The following is a 14,035-nucleotide window of genomic DNA, read 5'->3' on the forward strand; positions in this document are numbered from 1 at the left end:
TTATATATATACAAGGCTAACACGTATCTAGTAAATGCTAGGGCATTCTTGAAGGAACAGGATATTTTTAGAAAGAGGTGGCGTGATACTAGTCACGTGACCTCGCTGACGCAACAATAACTTAAAATATTTTTCAAAATGAAAGTTAGTTTGAATAAAATCGATTCAGTTCTACTTTTAATATTTATGATATCTACTTAGGCTTTAAAACTACATCAACTTTAAAGACACGTGAAAGGTATGAGATTTATGGTTTCGTTATACAACAGAACGAATTATGTACTCGAATAATAACAGAGTTAGTTGTTTCCAAGAAGTGTGGATAAACTCGTTCACAAGTTCAGACACATCAGTCTACAACAAACACTCTAATTTTTATTTAAATATTAACAAGCTTTCAATCGCATGTTATATTTGTTCATTGATGTTTCAAACTCAGATAATGTAATATATCAAACCTGACATGGATTTTTGAAAAAATGTTACATTATCTTGTTTTATGGTTTTTTCACCTAAAATCAGTGCAAAACGCAACTTTGTGTAGACTATACTATTTAAACTTATTTGTTTACCAAAGCATCAAATATGTTTTTCACAAATGAACAATACCAAAAAAGAGTTGATAGTCATTATGGTAAAATAACCTTTAGTTCATAACTATAAAAAAATTTGCAGGTATCTTCAAGTTAGTTCCATAATTTTTAGCTTAAGTTGCTATTATAGCCAGAAGTGCTAATATATGGAAGTGCGTGCATTTTTAAGTCAGTCTCACCTTATCAGCTTAACTCGCTCTTATAGCCTAACGACAATATAAATTTAAAGAAATTTACAGGTATCTTCAAATCAGTCTTAATGTGATAGCTTAACTCGCTGTTATATCCAGAAGAAAATACAAGTTTTTGAAAGTTTGCACTTATCTTTAAGTTAGTCTCACCATATCAGCTTAATTCGCCCTTATAGCCTAATGACAATATAAATATCAGAAAGTTTTCCTAATGGTGAAAGTTATTATTTTCCTCTACTGAAAATATATTTCCAGTAGGTACTTACCTCCTCTCATATGTATAGTTATTCTAGTTCAGTGCTGCCCTCTATAACCAAATATTTTTTTGCATGCTACAAGCCTTGAACTTCCACATACCCCATAAGTAATGTGGTTCAACTGCGTCTCGTATGTAAATCATCATGCGACAACCCTCTACCAAGATGAGTGCAACACACCCTCCTGACACATTTCAGTCCCTCTATTCGATTTTACCGAACTATCACTTCGAGATTAGGCAGAAAAGAAATCATCTGTTTTCAGTAGGGAGGAAGGGTGAGAAAAGGTGAGTGCCTATCACAAATATATTTTCAGTACAGGAAAATAACAACTTTCGATATGGTACATCATCACCTTCCACATGTATAACTAGAATCCTACATTGAATAGTTGGAGGGACTGGTGTGAGGGATAGAAAGAAGTATCCTTCAAAAGCGTCCAAAAATACCCATAAAGTGTAATTACCATTGGGAGAGGAACAGATATGGGAGACCACATCACTTCTGTACCAATTATACTCTGCATCCAGTGTTGAAATAGGTGTTGCATACACGGGCAGAATGTGGGAGAAGCACAGCCAAAGGGGGAGAGAGAGAAAAACTGGGTGGGTTCAAATGCGAACCACAATATACTAGAATATCAGTCCCAGTGAAGAAAAACTGTAGAAGAATGATCTACAGACAGGAATGTGTGGAAAGTTAAAATGAATGTGCTCCAAGATGTAGAGTGGCTAGGGCGTGACTGACCACATGCGACTGCTCAACTCCAGTCCAAAACCAATCAGCATTGAGATTACAACTTATGTCCCATAGTAGGAGGAGGATCCGCAATTTCTTCATCTTAAGTTGAGTAGAATGGAATTATATAATTTTCAAAATGATCTACTAAAAGGAACACATCTGCACAAATCCACAACCACCCATACATCCAGGAACCCAACATCCGAATGATGGTATGAAGAGATGTGCCAATATGGCAGGTCACATCAAATCAAACTCAATCAGACAGTGACCTCACTGTGCAACATCGGCCTCAGGTAGTTAATCTCTCAGAGGTGGAGTGTGAGAGGGAGAACCTTCGCTGCAAAGCAACATCATCCTCTGGATTGGACCACACAAAAGCTAGAGCACAACATCAACCTCTAGGAACCACTGTACAGAGGTGGAGAATATGTTGGAATATGTTGGAATATGTGGAGAATATACAGAAGTTGGAGTGCAATGCCAACCTCCGGGTCCCACCACACAGAAGTGGGTCGCCTCTAGTAAATATGTGCAACCTCATCCTCTGGATAAAACTACACAAAAGTTAGATTCAACATCAACCTCCAGGACCCACCACATAGAGGTGGAGCACATGATTCGAGGATCGAATATCATTTTCACCAGCAGAACACCACTACCCTACTTTTTACTGAATGGGAATGGCCACCTTTAGGGGGACTCCTCCATGGTCTAACACCCCCAGTGGTTCAGAACTGGGAAGTGGCAAGAACTTCCATACTCCACTAGAAGATCAAAGAGGACAAAAATGAGGTGGTGAGTCTGGAGGAATGCCAACAACAGATACATTGCAATGGGTGACCACAAAACCCTATATTAAAAAATAGAGTGCCCCTGATTTATTCAATCAAATGGGTGCCTGGGATGGGCAGCTATTCCCTTCTGCTTTACCCATGTACGTCCATGGGTTAATATGGTCTGAAATGGGCATACTTATGAAACAAATAGATTACAAGGAAAACCTACTAGCAATCTTGTGGAATACCACATCTCAACAGTGTGCATTATTGGCCATGGGTATACATCTTGGCCATACCGTGTGGATTTGAGAGATAAGAAGCATACCTGGACAGGCAATGTTCACCGCTGAGTGGGATCCTAATTCTAAATGGGACATGACACTGGAAGGAAATATATATATATATATATATGTAGATAAGATAACTTACCCATCATTACCACACCAAAGTTTGAAAGATGGCAACAGGTAGAATGAGGTACCCCGACAATGTATAAGGTGTAGGCCACATGCTTGACTGAAGAGTTTTTCCAGTGGACAATGCAGGTGAGACGACAGGAAAAAGGTAAGGTGCCTGATCTGATGTGAAGACACCTGGAACAGAATTCGGGAAGAAAGAGACAGGGAGGAATAGATCAATCGAATCAGCTGGTGAACTCAACTTGTAAGGGTAGAAGGAGAAAGGTCACATGCAGATGAATGGTGCCAGTGAAAGAATGGTGGGAATGGAAACCCCGAAAAGTGGCTGTGCAGGCAATTTGACAATGAAAAGCATGTACTGAACATAGAAATGGATAGAATATAAATTGGCAAGAAGGAAGAATATCGCTCACGGGCCGCTGAAGTTTTTAGTTGGAATGATCGACCTGGATAAAGGAGAACATATGTGGAATGGAAAAAAAAGTACATAAAACGTCGATGGCAATGATATCAGACTGACGACATCCGCACACTAAAAGGACTAGGAATAAGTCTGAATGGACTGTTGGAACATGGAACAGGAGGACAAAGATTCAAATGGAGAGAGTGGAAGACAGGGGAGAACAATACTGACAATCCAGAAGAACTGCATGATGAGGAGGTCTACGAATCCAAAAGGAACATATAAAGGTACTAGTTGGTCCATTCCTGACTGAGAAAAATCATTGATAGGGCCTGAGGATGAGGAGCCAGACTAAAAGAGGTAACTTTGTGTTTTATTAAAGTAGTCAAAGCTTCCAGATAAGAAGTACCACATTGATTGCATAGCCACCTGAAAACCTGAGGGTCAAGAGACCTCTCCATGGGATAAACATAATCGGGTCTTGAAAAACGATCTGCTACAAGGTGAAAAGTACCTGGAATATGGCACACAAGGAGAATTTCCACAGCATGTGAGCCCAGTAAAGGATTTCCAATATTCAATCACAAAGAGAAGAGGAACAGCTGCCCTCATAGTGATTGAAATAGGTCACAAATGGTGGAATCGTCAGAATGGGGCATGACATGTTGATTCTGTACTAAAGGAAGAAAATGAACCAAAGCAATTCGTACTGCCAGAAATTCCTAGATGTTGAATGGGAAGACATTATGATATGAGCTTATTGTCTAGAAGCCTCCTCCTGATAGACTCATGCTCCCCAACCTTGGAGAGAAGCATCTGTGAGCAGATGCAAATCTGGACAAGGTGGAGGAAGTAGTGCTCCTCTCATTGTGTTTTTCTTGTTCAACCACCATTTCAGTTTGACTGTGAGGGAAGGAGGAAGGGTAAATTTGGAGTCCAACGGATCCCAAACAAAATTCCATTGGCCGTGCATTGAAGATAATGCATATCTGCCACACCCAAAGGAAAAAGGGCTTCAAGTTCTCAAAAACAACAAAACCTCACATGCAGAAACAAAGGGAGCAGTAAGTGCATGGATAACTGCAAACACCATCAAATAGGGAAGTGGAGAAGGTATGGCCTGAATGAAGTGGGTGTTGAAAAATACACCCAAGTGGATGAGATAGTGAGTAGACAAATAGAAATAAATAAATTTTCCAACTTGAAAATTCAACAAACATGAGCTGCTTCTGTCAGCAACTGGTGTGTGTGTGTTGAAAAGAATCCAGTTCAGAATGAGCTAACAGGAGCCATTCATCTATGAAGTGGTGTAAATCAACCCTTGAGCATGCATAACACAGACAAAGGCCCAACAAAATACATACAATGCTGAAGTAAGTCCGAAATGCCAACTCGAAACTGATACACAACCCCATAGTAGACAAACTGAAGATATCATCTGGACTGATGAGAAATAGGAATATGGAGACAGAGTGTGATAAAGTACTCCATGAGAAGGTTGACTGCCAGACTCGATTACTCTCTGTGATAGAAGGGTCTGCATAGCCTTGGATAGATGCAGATTGGTAGCGGGAGTTAATGGGAAGGAAATCTGTACAGGAGACAACGGTGGTGGGGAAAGGAAAAGGATGAAAAGTCCTTCTAACAAAACTTGGATCACACAAGAAACGGTAGTGAATACCCACCACGTGGAAACAAAATCGGCCACATGTACCCCACCAAACCAGAAACCACCTGATAGTCACTGGAACTGCTGGCGATGATGAACCCGACGTCGAGACACATGGCGAAACTTCAAACCTCTAGTGGTAGTAACTGGTAAAGGACGGGAGGTTGCAGGACGAGAATTAGTTATGGGAGAGGTCATGGGATCAGAATGAGACAAACGAGCAATCAAAGTCTAAAGGGTCTAATGTGGACTCGCAGATTCCACATGTGATTTCAGAGACTCGGGAAAATCTCCAAAACAGACCAATAAAAAAAAGGAGCCACCTGGAAGTCAAGAAGATAAACGGAAGATAAATGAACCTGTGACAAGACAGCGTCCTTCCTAATAAGATCCCAACAGCAACAAAATCAGGTGTGAAAGGATGGGGCCAAAGAGGAAAATCACACCAACGAGGAGGTAAGGAGGAAAAGGGTATCACTAGAAAACCACTCAGAGATCGTTGGAGTGCCTTAGAAAGGGGATGTATGTTGGACAAGTACTGTAGGTGAGCTGTAAGGGTAAGATGAAGGAAGGAAACTGGGCGTGAGAAAAATATGAATAGAATTTTTAGGAACAGTCCCCCACATTAGCGAAAGTGACTCAAACTGCTGGGAGTCGAGAAAGGTGGCTATAAGCCAAAGCATAATGATCAGAAACCCATGAAGGACGAGGCATGCTAACACCAGCCCTCAACTGAGAAACAAAATACTCAGCATGAACCCTGATGTCAGGGGAGAATGGAAAACAAGGTACTCTAACGACATATGCCTTATTACAAGGAAGGAACAGTATCATAGAAAATCGGTGAAAACAAGAAAAAGGAACACACCTGAGAAAGCTTATCCAAAAAGGCAGAGTTATGTCTTGTAGATTCCGTAGTAGATGCATAGGAAAGCACATCATAGTTAGGAGGAAGAAAAAGGTTGTCAAAGTCCTCTTCATTAGAACAGGTTCGAAAATGCAGGAGGAACCCGAGGAATGAGAGCCGAAAAATCCCCAGTCGAGACCCCCAGACCTGAAGCCTGTAATGTCACTCCACGTAGTAGTAATAATATTAAAAACTTTAAAACACAAACTTTAGAATTCATCTTAAACCGTGAAGAAAAAATCAATAAACAAAGGTAATTTATCATGGCAAACTACTACAGAAAACTAACTGTAGCAAATGAATAAGTCAGATAAATCACTACTTCACAAAAAATAAAATTAATAAATAAACAAGTGTTTGTACTTAAGTACAAAACTACACAATGGGCTATCTGTGCTCTGCCCGGTTTCTAGCGTTCGAAAAGTAATAATTCGGTAGAATCAAATAGAAGAAGTCACATGAATCAGGAGGGTGTGTCGCACTCCTATTGGTTGAGGATTGTCACATGATGATTTACATGCGAGACGCAGTTGAACCACATTGATCTGATCGTGGGGTACGTGGGAGTTCAAGGCTTATGGCATGGGAAAATTGTTGTGCATATAGAGGGCAGCACTGAACGAGAATAGCTATATACGTGAGAGGAGGTAATGTGCCGTATCGGAAAACATTATATTATACCAAATTATTTCAATGCTCAAAATTATTTATGAAATAATATAAAATAATTTAAATGGAGTATAGAAAAAAAATGTATTTGAAAATTTTAGATATTATATATAGTGTTTGTTTGTAATTAAGCACAAAGCTACACAATGGGCTATCTGTGCTCTGCCCACCACGGGTATCGAAACCCGGATTCTAGCGTTGTAAGTCCGCAGACATACCGCTGTGCAACTGGGGGGCAGTATATATAGTGTATTATATTTCATAAAAATATATAATTGTTCTTCACACTATGGCTAACACCTTTACTGGTGTAATAGTTGAATTCATTCTAAGTGATTTTCGTATTTTTAAATTGACTACACAGTCGATTCCTTATTTGGTGAGTGGTGAATTTAAAATCTCACTAAGGCATCTACGACATTAATTAATATGTTTATGGGTGTTCTAAAACACATTTTTAGTTTATGACACTAAAACAAGACAGGTGGTGCTTTTCTTCATTAGCATATTAGAATTGTGAAATAAATACACACTATAAACACGTGTATACAGATACAAGCCAGATGAATTATATCTGATTAAGAAGTCCAGTTCACTAGAGCTTACCAATGAAAGCAATGGTCACGGCAATGGGAAATTTCGTCCGGTCTTTCATGTCATTCTGAATTGTAGGAAACGAGGAAGCACCACCAAATGAAAAGAGTATTGTTGCAAATGAAAGAAAAAACGACTTTAGAGAGGGCGTTGGATAGATGAGGTCTTTTTCTGTGGTCTTGTCAGTCAAAATATTTATGAACAACAGGAAACAGGCAATCATTGTAGTTGCCAGTGCTCCAACTGCAACAGGCCTGGAAGGTGAAAAGAAACACATTTCATAAAGATGTTATGATTTTGCTATATTATAAAACAACAAACTCCTGAAAAAGAAGTAAACGTTTTAGTATGATTGATAAATTCATCACAAATGCTGTTTTGAAAGGAAAAGGTGATTCGATTGTGTGTTTCGAATTTTCGTTGTTTGTTAAATTTGCTTCACCCATAAACACACTAAAACAAATCAGCAGTACCATAAATAATACATAACACAGGTAATTAATCCAAAACTACTCTAAATAGTCTGCCAGTTTTTAATTACCCTGTATAAACAGCTACATTTATAAACATTATCAGTATATTTAGTAGATGTGATAATAGTTTCAAGTTAAAGTTATTATGTCACTGCTCTTAGTTAGTTTGTAGCTTTAATTTATTATTTATTCAACGTATTATTATTTTTTATCTTTGTATGTCACTGCTCTTAGTTAGTTTGTAGCTTTAATTTATTCAATGTATTACTATTTTTATATTTGTATGTCACTGCTCTTAGTTAGTTTGTAGCTTTAACAATATGTTCTCTAGTCTTTGAGCCACGTGTTATTAATTGTTTTCTTTCACCCTAACTCTTCTATTAACAGCTTTATTCTCACCCAATACCCGATGTTTCCCGAACCGTGGTTTTCGTATTCATCAATAAAGTTATTTACATTTTGCGAGCTTTAACATTTTTCTCACTCTACACTCACGCTGTATCTCAGTAAGACATTCATCAGATATGATTACTAAAATATTTACAGTTAAACAACGAATATTCAACTTAGATACGTCCTTTTACAAAAAGCATATAAACGAAAACTTCCATTCTGAGCTGCTACACTCACTTACTGGTAGAACCCCATTATTACAGACCACAGAGTAAAGTTATAAACAAGAACCACCATTATTACACAATACACAAACAAGCCATAAACCATCATTATGACACACACAGTAAAGCTAAAAACACAAACCATCATTATTACACACCATACAGTAAAACTTTAAACACAAATCATCATTATTACACACCACACAGTAAAGCATTAGACATAAGCCACCATTATTACACACCACACAGTAAAGCTTTAGACATAAGCCACCATTATTACACACCACACAGTAAAGCTTTAGACATAAGCCACCATTATTACAGACCACAGAGTAAAGTTATAAACAAGAACCACCATTATTACACAATAGACAAACAAGCAATAAACATAAACCATCATTATGACACACAGTAAAGCTAAAAACACAAATTATATACGGTTTATTGCTTTTCTTATACATTACACGAGTTTGTACATACTTTTAAAATTCAGCGACGTTCTTTTATATATATATTTTAAAACTGCTTTTCCATATCTTCTGTCTACCATATCTACTGATGTTTTATTTAATCATTTATTTTAGTTACTCACTGTGCTCTGCTGAAATGTGTTTTATTTTCGATATTATATTCTTACACAAAAGATATGTATGTAGCAATTTATTTTCTTATAATAAATATCATTTTAACTGCTGATTTGGCCCGGCATGGCCAGGTGGATAAGGCACTCGACTCGCAATCTGAGGGTCGCGGGTTCGAATCCCTCTCACACCAAACATACTCGCCCTTTCAGCCGTGGGGGCGTTATAATGTGATGGTCAATCCCACTATTCGTTGGTAAAAGAGTAGCCCAAGAGTTGGCGGTGGGTGGTGATGACCAGCTGCCCTCCCTGCGCGAAATTAAAAACAAACAAACAAACTGCTGATTTTTTATCTTCACATTCCTCCATTTCGGATTCAAAATCAGAAGCGTGTAATAATGACATATCAGATTTATCTTTTGTCTCCCACAAGTCATGCTCCCCCCCCCCCCCAAAAAAAAAGAGAATCATTTCATAGTACAAGAATTCGTCAATTGGGCTGAACGATGCAAGACCAGTTTTTCTGTAATGCAATATATGCAGTATATTCTTTGAAAGTTACGGATTAAACGCCGAAATTTGATAATAGGCCTAGATTCAATAGAATTTAGAACCTTTCGTTTCTAATATATGTTATTACTTTGGAGAGCAGTCACCTTCCCACAGGTAGTGAAGTGCGATATAGATGTGGCAGGTTGTGGGCTTGAGCACTCAGATCTTGTTCTCCTAACTTACATTTAGTTTGTTTGATTATTATTATTATTTCTTCAACATGTGAAACTGGCGAATGGAGGTTAAAACTTTTAAACGATGTATCCCCCTCGCAATGTTTGTCCTACTTCCCCAGTCACCTCCAAAACTCAAGGCACATTTTATGTCTCACATTATAGCCTGTATCTAGAGATATATTTAATTTATGCAGCGTCTTCAATTTTGTGGTCCTGTTTTGTTCTTTAAAACGTCGTTCATCACAGGTTTGGATTTGTTGTTTTTAACGCAGTCTTTCCTTTTGATGCTAATTTTTGCTTAACTGTTTAGATACTATCTGCCCACTTTGTTTCTCATCACCAACCTTAATAAATAAATTCTGATATTAAATGCAAGTCCTCATGTACAGCCTGTGCTTTGGCCGGTGCCTTAGCGTGTAAATTAAGCAATCAATCGATTTCCTGTCGATGGAAATCATTTTATTATAGCATTTATATCAAGAAAAGCATTTCGTACAGTGAAAAATCTCACGATAAAATTTTATTTTAATGGCATTATCAAATCTAGTGAATCACTTTCACCATTATCTCAAGAAAAATATCTCTTTTTACAATCTTAAATCACTCACCAAAAATCGTTGGGCGTTCCTAACCACATTAAAGGACACAAAATGGCTCCTAGTATTAGAACCCAATAACAGAAATATATGCCAGCTTTCTCCGCTAAAGAAGCGATCATTTGAGAGGACAGAAGAAGAAATACGGTTGCCACTCCAAACAGTGTAAAATTTACACAAAAAGATACTGCAACCCTTGAAGAGAAAAGTGATTAAAATTCATTAAAAACCAATAAGTGCAATTCTATCACCAATACTTAGATGACACTTTTCTAAACAAAAATTTATACCCAATAAAAATTAGACCTTTAAAACTATTAACATTGTTATTTGAGTAAAAAAAAATATGAATAAATACCAGCTTTACACGAATTCAGTTTATAAGTTAACTTTGATATTTTAAAGTTTCGATTATTCATTTGACAAAAGAAATTTTATTTATTTATTACTAGCTGGAGTTATGTAAATTCATCATGAATGTAAGTTTATCTTAGGACACGAAAAGTTGCTTCCCTGATATGCAATTGTAAAAAATTCCATAAAAACCACAAAACTGAAAATTTGTATGCATCTCCCCACGGACCCAATGAACCTCCATACCAAATTTGGTGAAGACACATCCACAGGAGATGAGGTAGTGGTAAAAAACGTAAAAACGCCCATAAAACCCGAAAAACTGAAAATTTATATGTATCTCCCCACTGTCCCAATGAACTTCCAATTTGGTGAAGATCCATCCACACGCTGCGAAGTAGTTACATATGGACATACAACAGGCAGTACTATTATATTTATATAGATATTTTCGTGGGGGGGCGGGGAGAGATGGGGTCCTTGGGTGATCAAAGATTAGACAGTTATAGTTTGGACATTATACAAATCACGTGATAGCACGCAGTAGTATAGATGTCAAAATAACGTAAAATTTATGATACTTAATATCTAGAACAGTCATTAACCTCACTAGCTATTGAAATAGTATTAAATAAGTATTCAATAGTATAAAATACTGAAATATCATAAAGGTATTATCGTTAGTTATCCTCATTTTCACACAAAAAATCATTAACCTTAATTTATTGTGATAGTTATTAAAAGTTATTTAGTATTCCCACCAGGATCTTACCCACCTCATGAAACGACCTGATGCACGTAATCCAATGGCAGCATAAGGATATCGAATCTTTTCTTGATATTCTTCCCACCTCTCTTCTAGCATCACCCAGCAACGGCCCAAAATAACCCCACAGTAGCCAGCGTTAACACAACAAAACACAATTAGTACCACACCAATCCAACCTGAAAAACAAACATTACTCATTGAAATACGATGAACGTTGCTTAAAGTTAAAGAAACTGACCTGTTTGAAGTATAAATTGAACTTATTATATATTTAGCTCTTAAATTCTACATAATATTCCTTATGTACTGTGTTAAAAACACATCTTAAACTAAATGTCTCCATGTTTTGTTATATGTAATCTTTCTTATGAAGTTTATTTATTCTGTTACAGTCTTCAAACTGAATTTCACATGTCCCCAGCATAGATATTTAGTGAGTAACTTTCCTTATGCTAGTTCACTTATTCTGTTATAAAACTGGAACTAAAGGTCACATACCATGTCCCCAGTTCAAGTACTTTATTAAAGGTAATCTTGCTTATGGTGGTTCACTTATTCTGTTATAAAAGTGGATCTAAAGGTCACATACAATGTCCTTACTTCCAGTAATTTATTTTACGTAATCTTCTTTATGGTGGTTCACTTATTCTGTTATAAAACTAAATGTTGTATACAGTATCCCCAGTTAAAGTGCTATTATATTTGTAATCTTCCTTATGCTAGTTTACTTAATCTCTTATAAAACTGAAACTAAATAACACGTACCTTGTCTACTGTTCAAGTAATATAATCTTCCATCTACTAGTCTACTTACTAAATGTTCAGCTTTGTCTACATGTACAGCTTTCAAATTGTTTGGTTTGTTTTGAATTTCATGCAAAGCTACATGAGAGCTATCTGCGTAGTCGTCCCTACTTTAGCTACTCCAGATGAAGACTTATCAGTCAAATTGGATATTCATGCTACTACACGTGAAGACTTATCAGTCAAATTGGATATTCATGCTTCTCCACGTGAAGACTTATCAGTCAAATTGGATATTCATGCTAATCCTTACAATGACCTATCAGTCAAGTTGGATATTCATGCTACTCCTTACAATGACTTATCAGTCAAATTGGATATTCATGCTACTTCTTACAATAACTTATCAGTCAAATTGGATATTCATGCTACTTCTTACAATAACTTATCAGTCAAGTTGGATATTCACTCTACTCCAAATGAAGACTTATCAGTCAAGTTGGATATTCACTCTACTCCAAATGAAGACTTATCAGTCAAATTGAATATTCATGCTTCTCCATATGAAGACTTATCAGTCAAATTGGATATTCATGCTACTACACATGAAGATTTATCAGTCAAATTGGATATTCATGCTACTCCACATGAAGACTTATCAGTCAAATTGGATATTCATGCTACTACACGTGAAGAGTTATCAGTCAAATTGGATATTCATGCTACTACACATGAAGACTTATCAGTCAAATTGGATATTCATGCTACTACACATGAAGAGTTATCAGTCAAATTGGATATTCATGCTACTCCACATGAAGACTTATCAGTCAAATTGGATATTCATGCTACTCCACATGAAGACTTATCAGTCAAATTGGATATTCATGGTACTCCTTACAATGACTTATCAGTCAAATTGGATATTCGTGCTACTCTATACAAGGACTTATTTGTCAGATATATGCATGCAGTGCCCATGGATGTCTGTGAGATTAGACTATTGCAATGGGAACTGTGAAACTACTCTACATGGACTATGGAGAGCATTTAGAGAGGTATGATATGCCTTTTGCAGTGGAAAATTCTTAGCTGTCAGATAGACCATGACCAGATGTAACATTGTGGACTGTAATGACGTTGTGAAAGTCTATCTACATCTCAGATCATATAATGATACTCTACTTGATGTATATGTCACCTAAGGATTATTTACAACCATAGAGTGAAAGACTAATAATCTACATCTTAGATCATATGGTGATAATCTAGCACTGAAGTATGTCACTTAATGATTATTTACAACCATTGACTAATAGTCATTATTATATTTGTATAACAACAAATTTAGGGGCAGGACAGGTGATTCACAGGATTTTATAAGAGTTATTATACATTGTAATAACTACGATATTGAATTCCGTTCGTTTACACGTTATTGTTTTTTGTACTATACGTTTATATCCAACACCATTGTTACATCTCTGTTCGTTTGTTAATTTCCGGTATAAATTCTTCCCGAGTAACTTCAGCGATATAGGTCCTTTCTTAAATAAAACTAGTTTATTCTTTCTCAATACAACTTTGCAATACACCTAATTTCTACAGTCACGTTAACTTAAACACGCGCTATAATTCACAACGATTCAAGCACTTTACTTATGGTCACTACCGCTCGCTTAACTCAATTATTTGTCTCTATATCTCTCTATCTATCTGTAATCCTTTTCTCCGCTTTATTTGCCGGACTTATATACAAAAAAAGAGGGCGCCTAGAAAAGACTAGAGTTGTCAGGAAAAGTCAAAATCCTTCCAGAATCTCATGACGAGTTACTAGAGTCACGTGACTTCCGTTGTCATAAAAATATTAAAGAATTTCACGCCATCTGCTGACAACATTTCCATCAGGTCCACCATCCTTATTCAAAAGTAAATTTAAATTATTGAA

General features: G+C 36.8%; 1 protein-coding gene across 1 annotated transcript in view; it reads right to left on the reverse strand.

Annotated features, from left to right (window-relative positions):
* Positions 1-14,035, reverse strand: part of LOC106473549 (amino acid transporter AVT1J-like) — a 28,620-nt gene that overhangs the window by 6,890 nt on the left and 7,695 nt on the right. The window contains exons 4-6 of the mRNA XM_013934232.2: positions 11,351-11,519; positions 10,233-10,415; positions 7,238-7,479 (exon numbers count right to left, since the gene is read on the reverse strand). Coding sequence (XP_013789686.2) covers positions 7,238-7,479; positions 10,233-10,415; positions 11,351-11,519 — 594 coding nt within the window. The remainder of the gene's footprint in view (positions 1-7,237; positions 7,480-10,232; positions 10,416-11,350; positions 11,520-14,035) is intronic.

This window comes from Limulus polyphemus, unplaced genomic scaffold, assembly GCF_000517525.1.
Source record: "Limulus polyphemus unplaced genomic scaffold, Limulus_polyphemus-2.1.2 Scaffold6268, whole genome shotgun sequence".
NCBI classification, from domain to species: domain Eukaryota; kingdom Metazoa; phylum Arthropoda; class Merostomata; order Xiphosura; family Limulidae; genus Limulus; species Limulus polyphemus.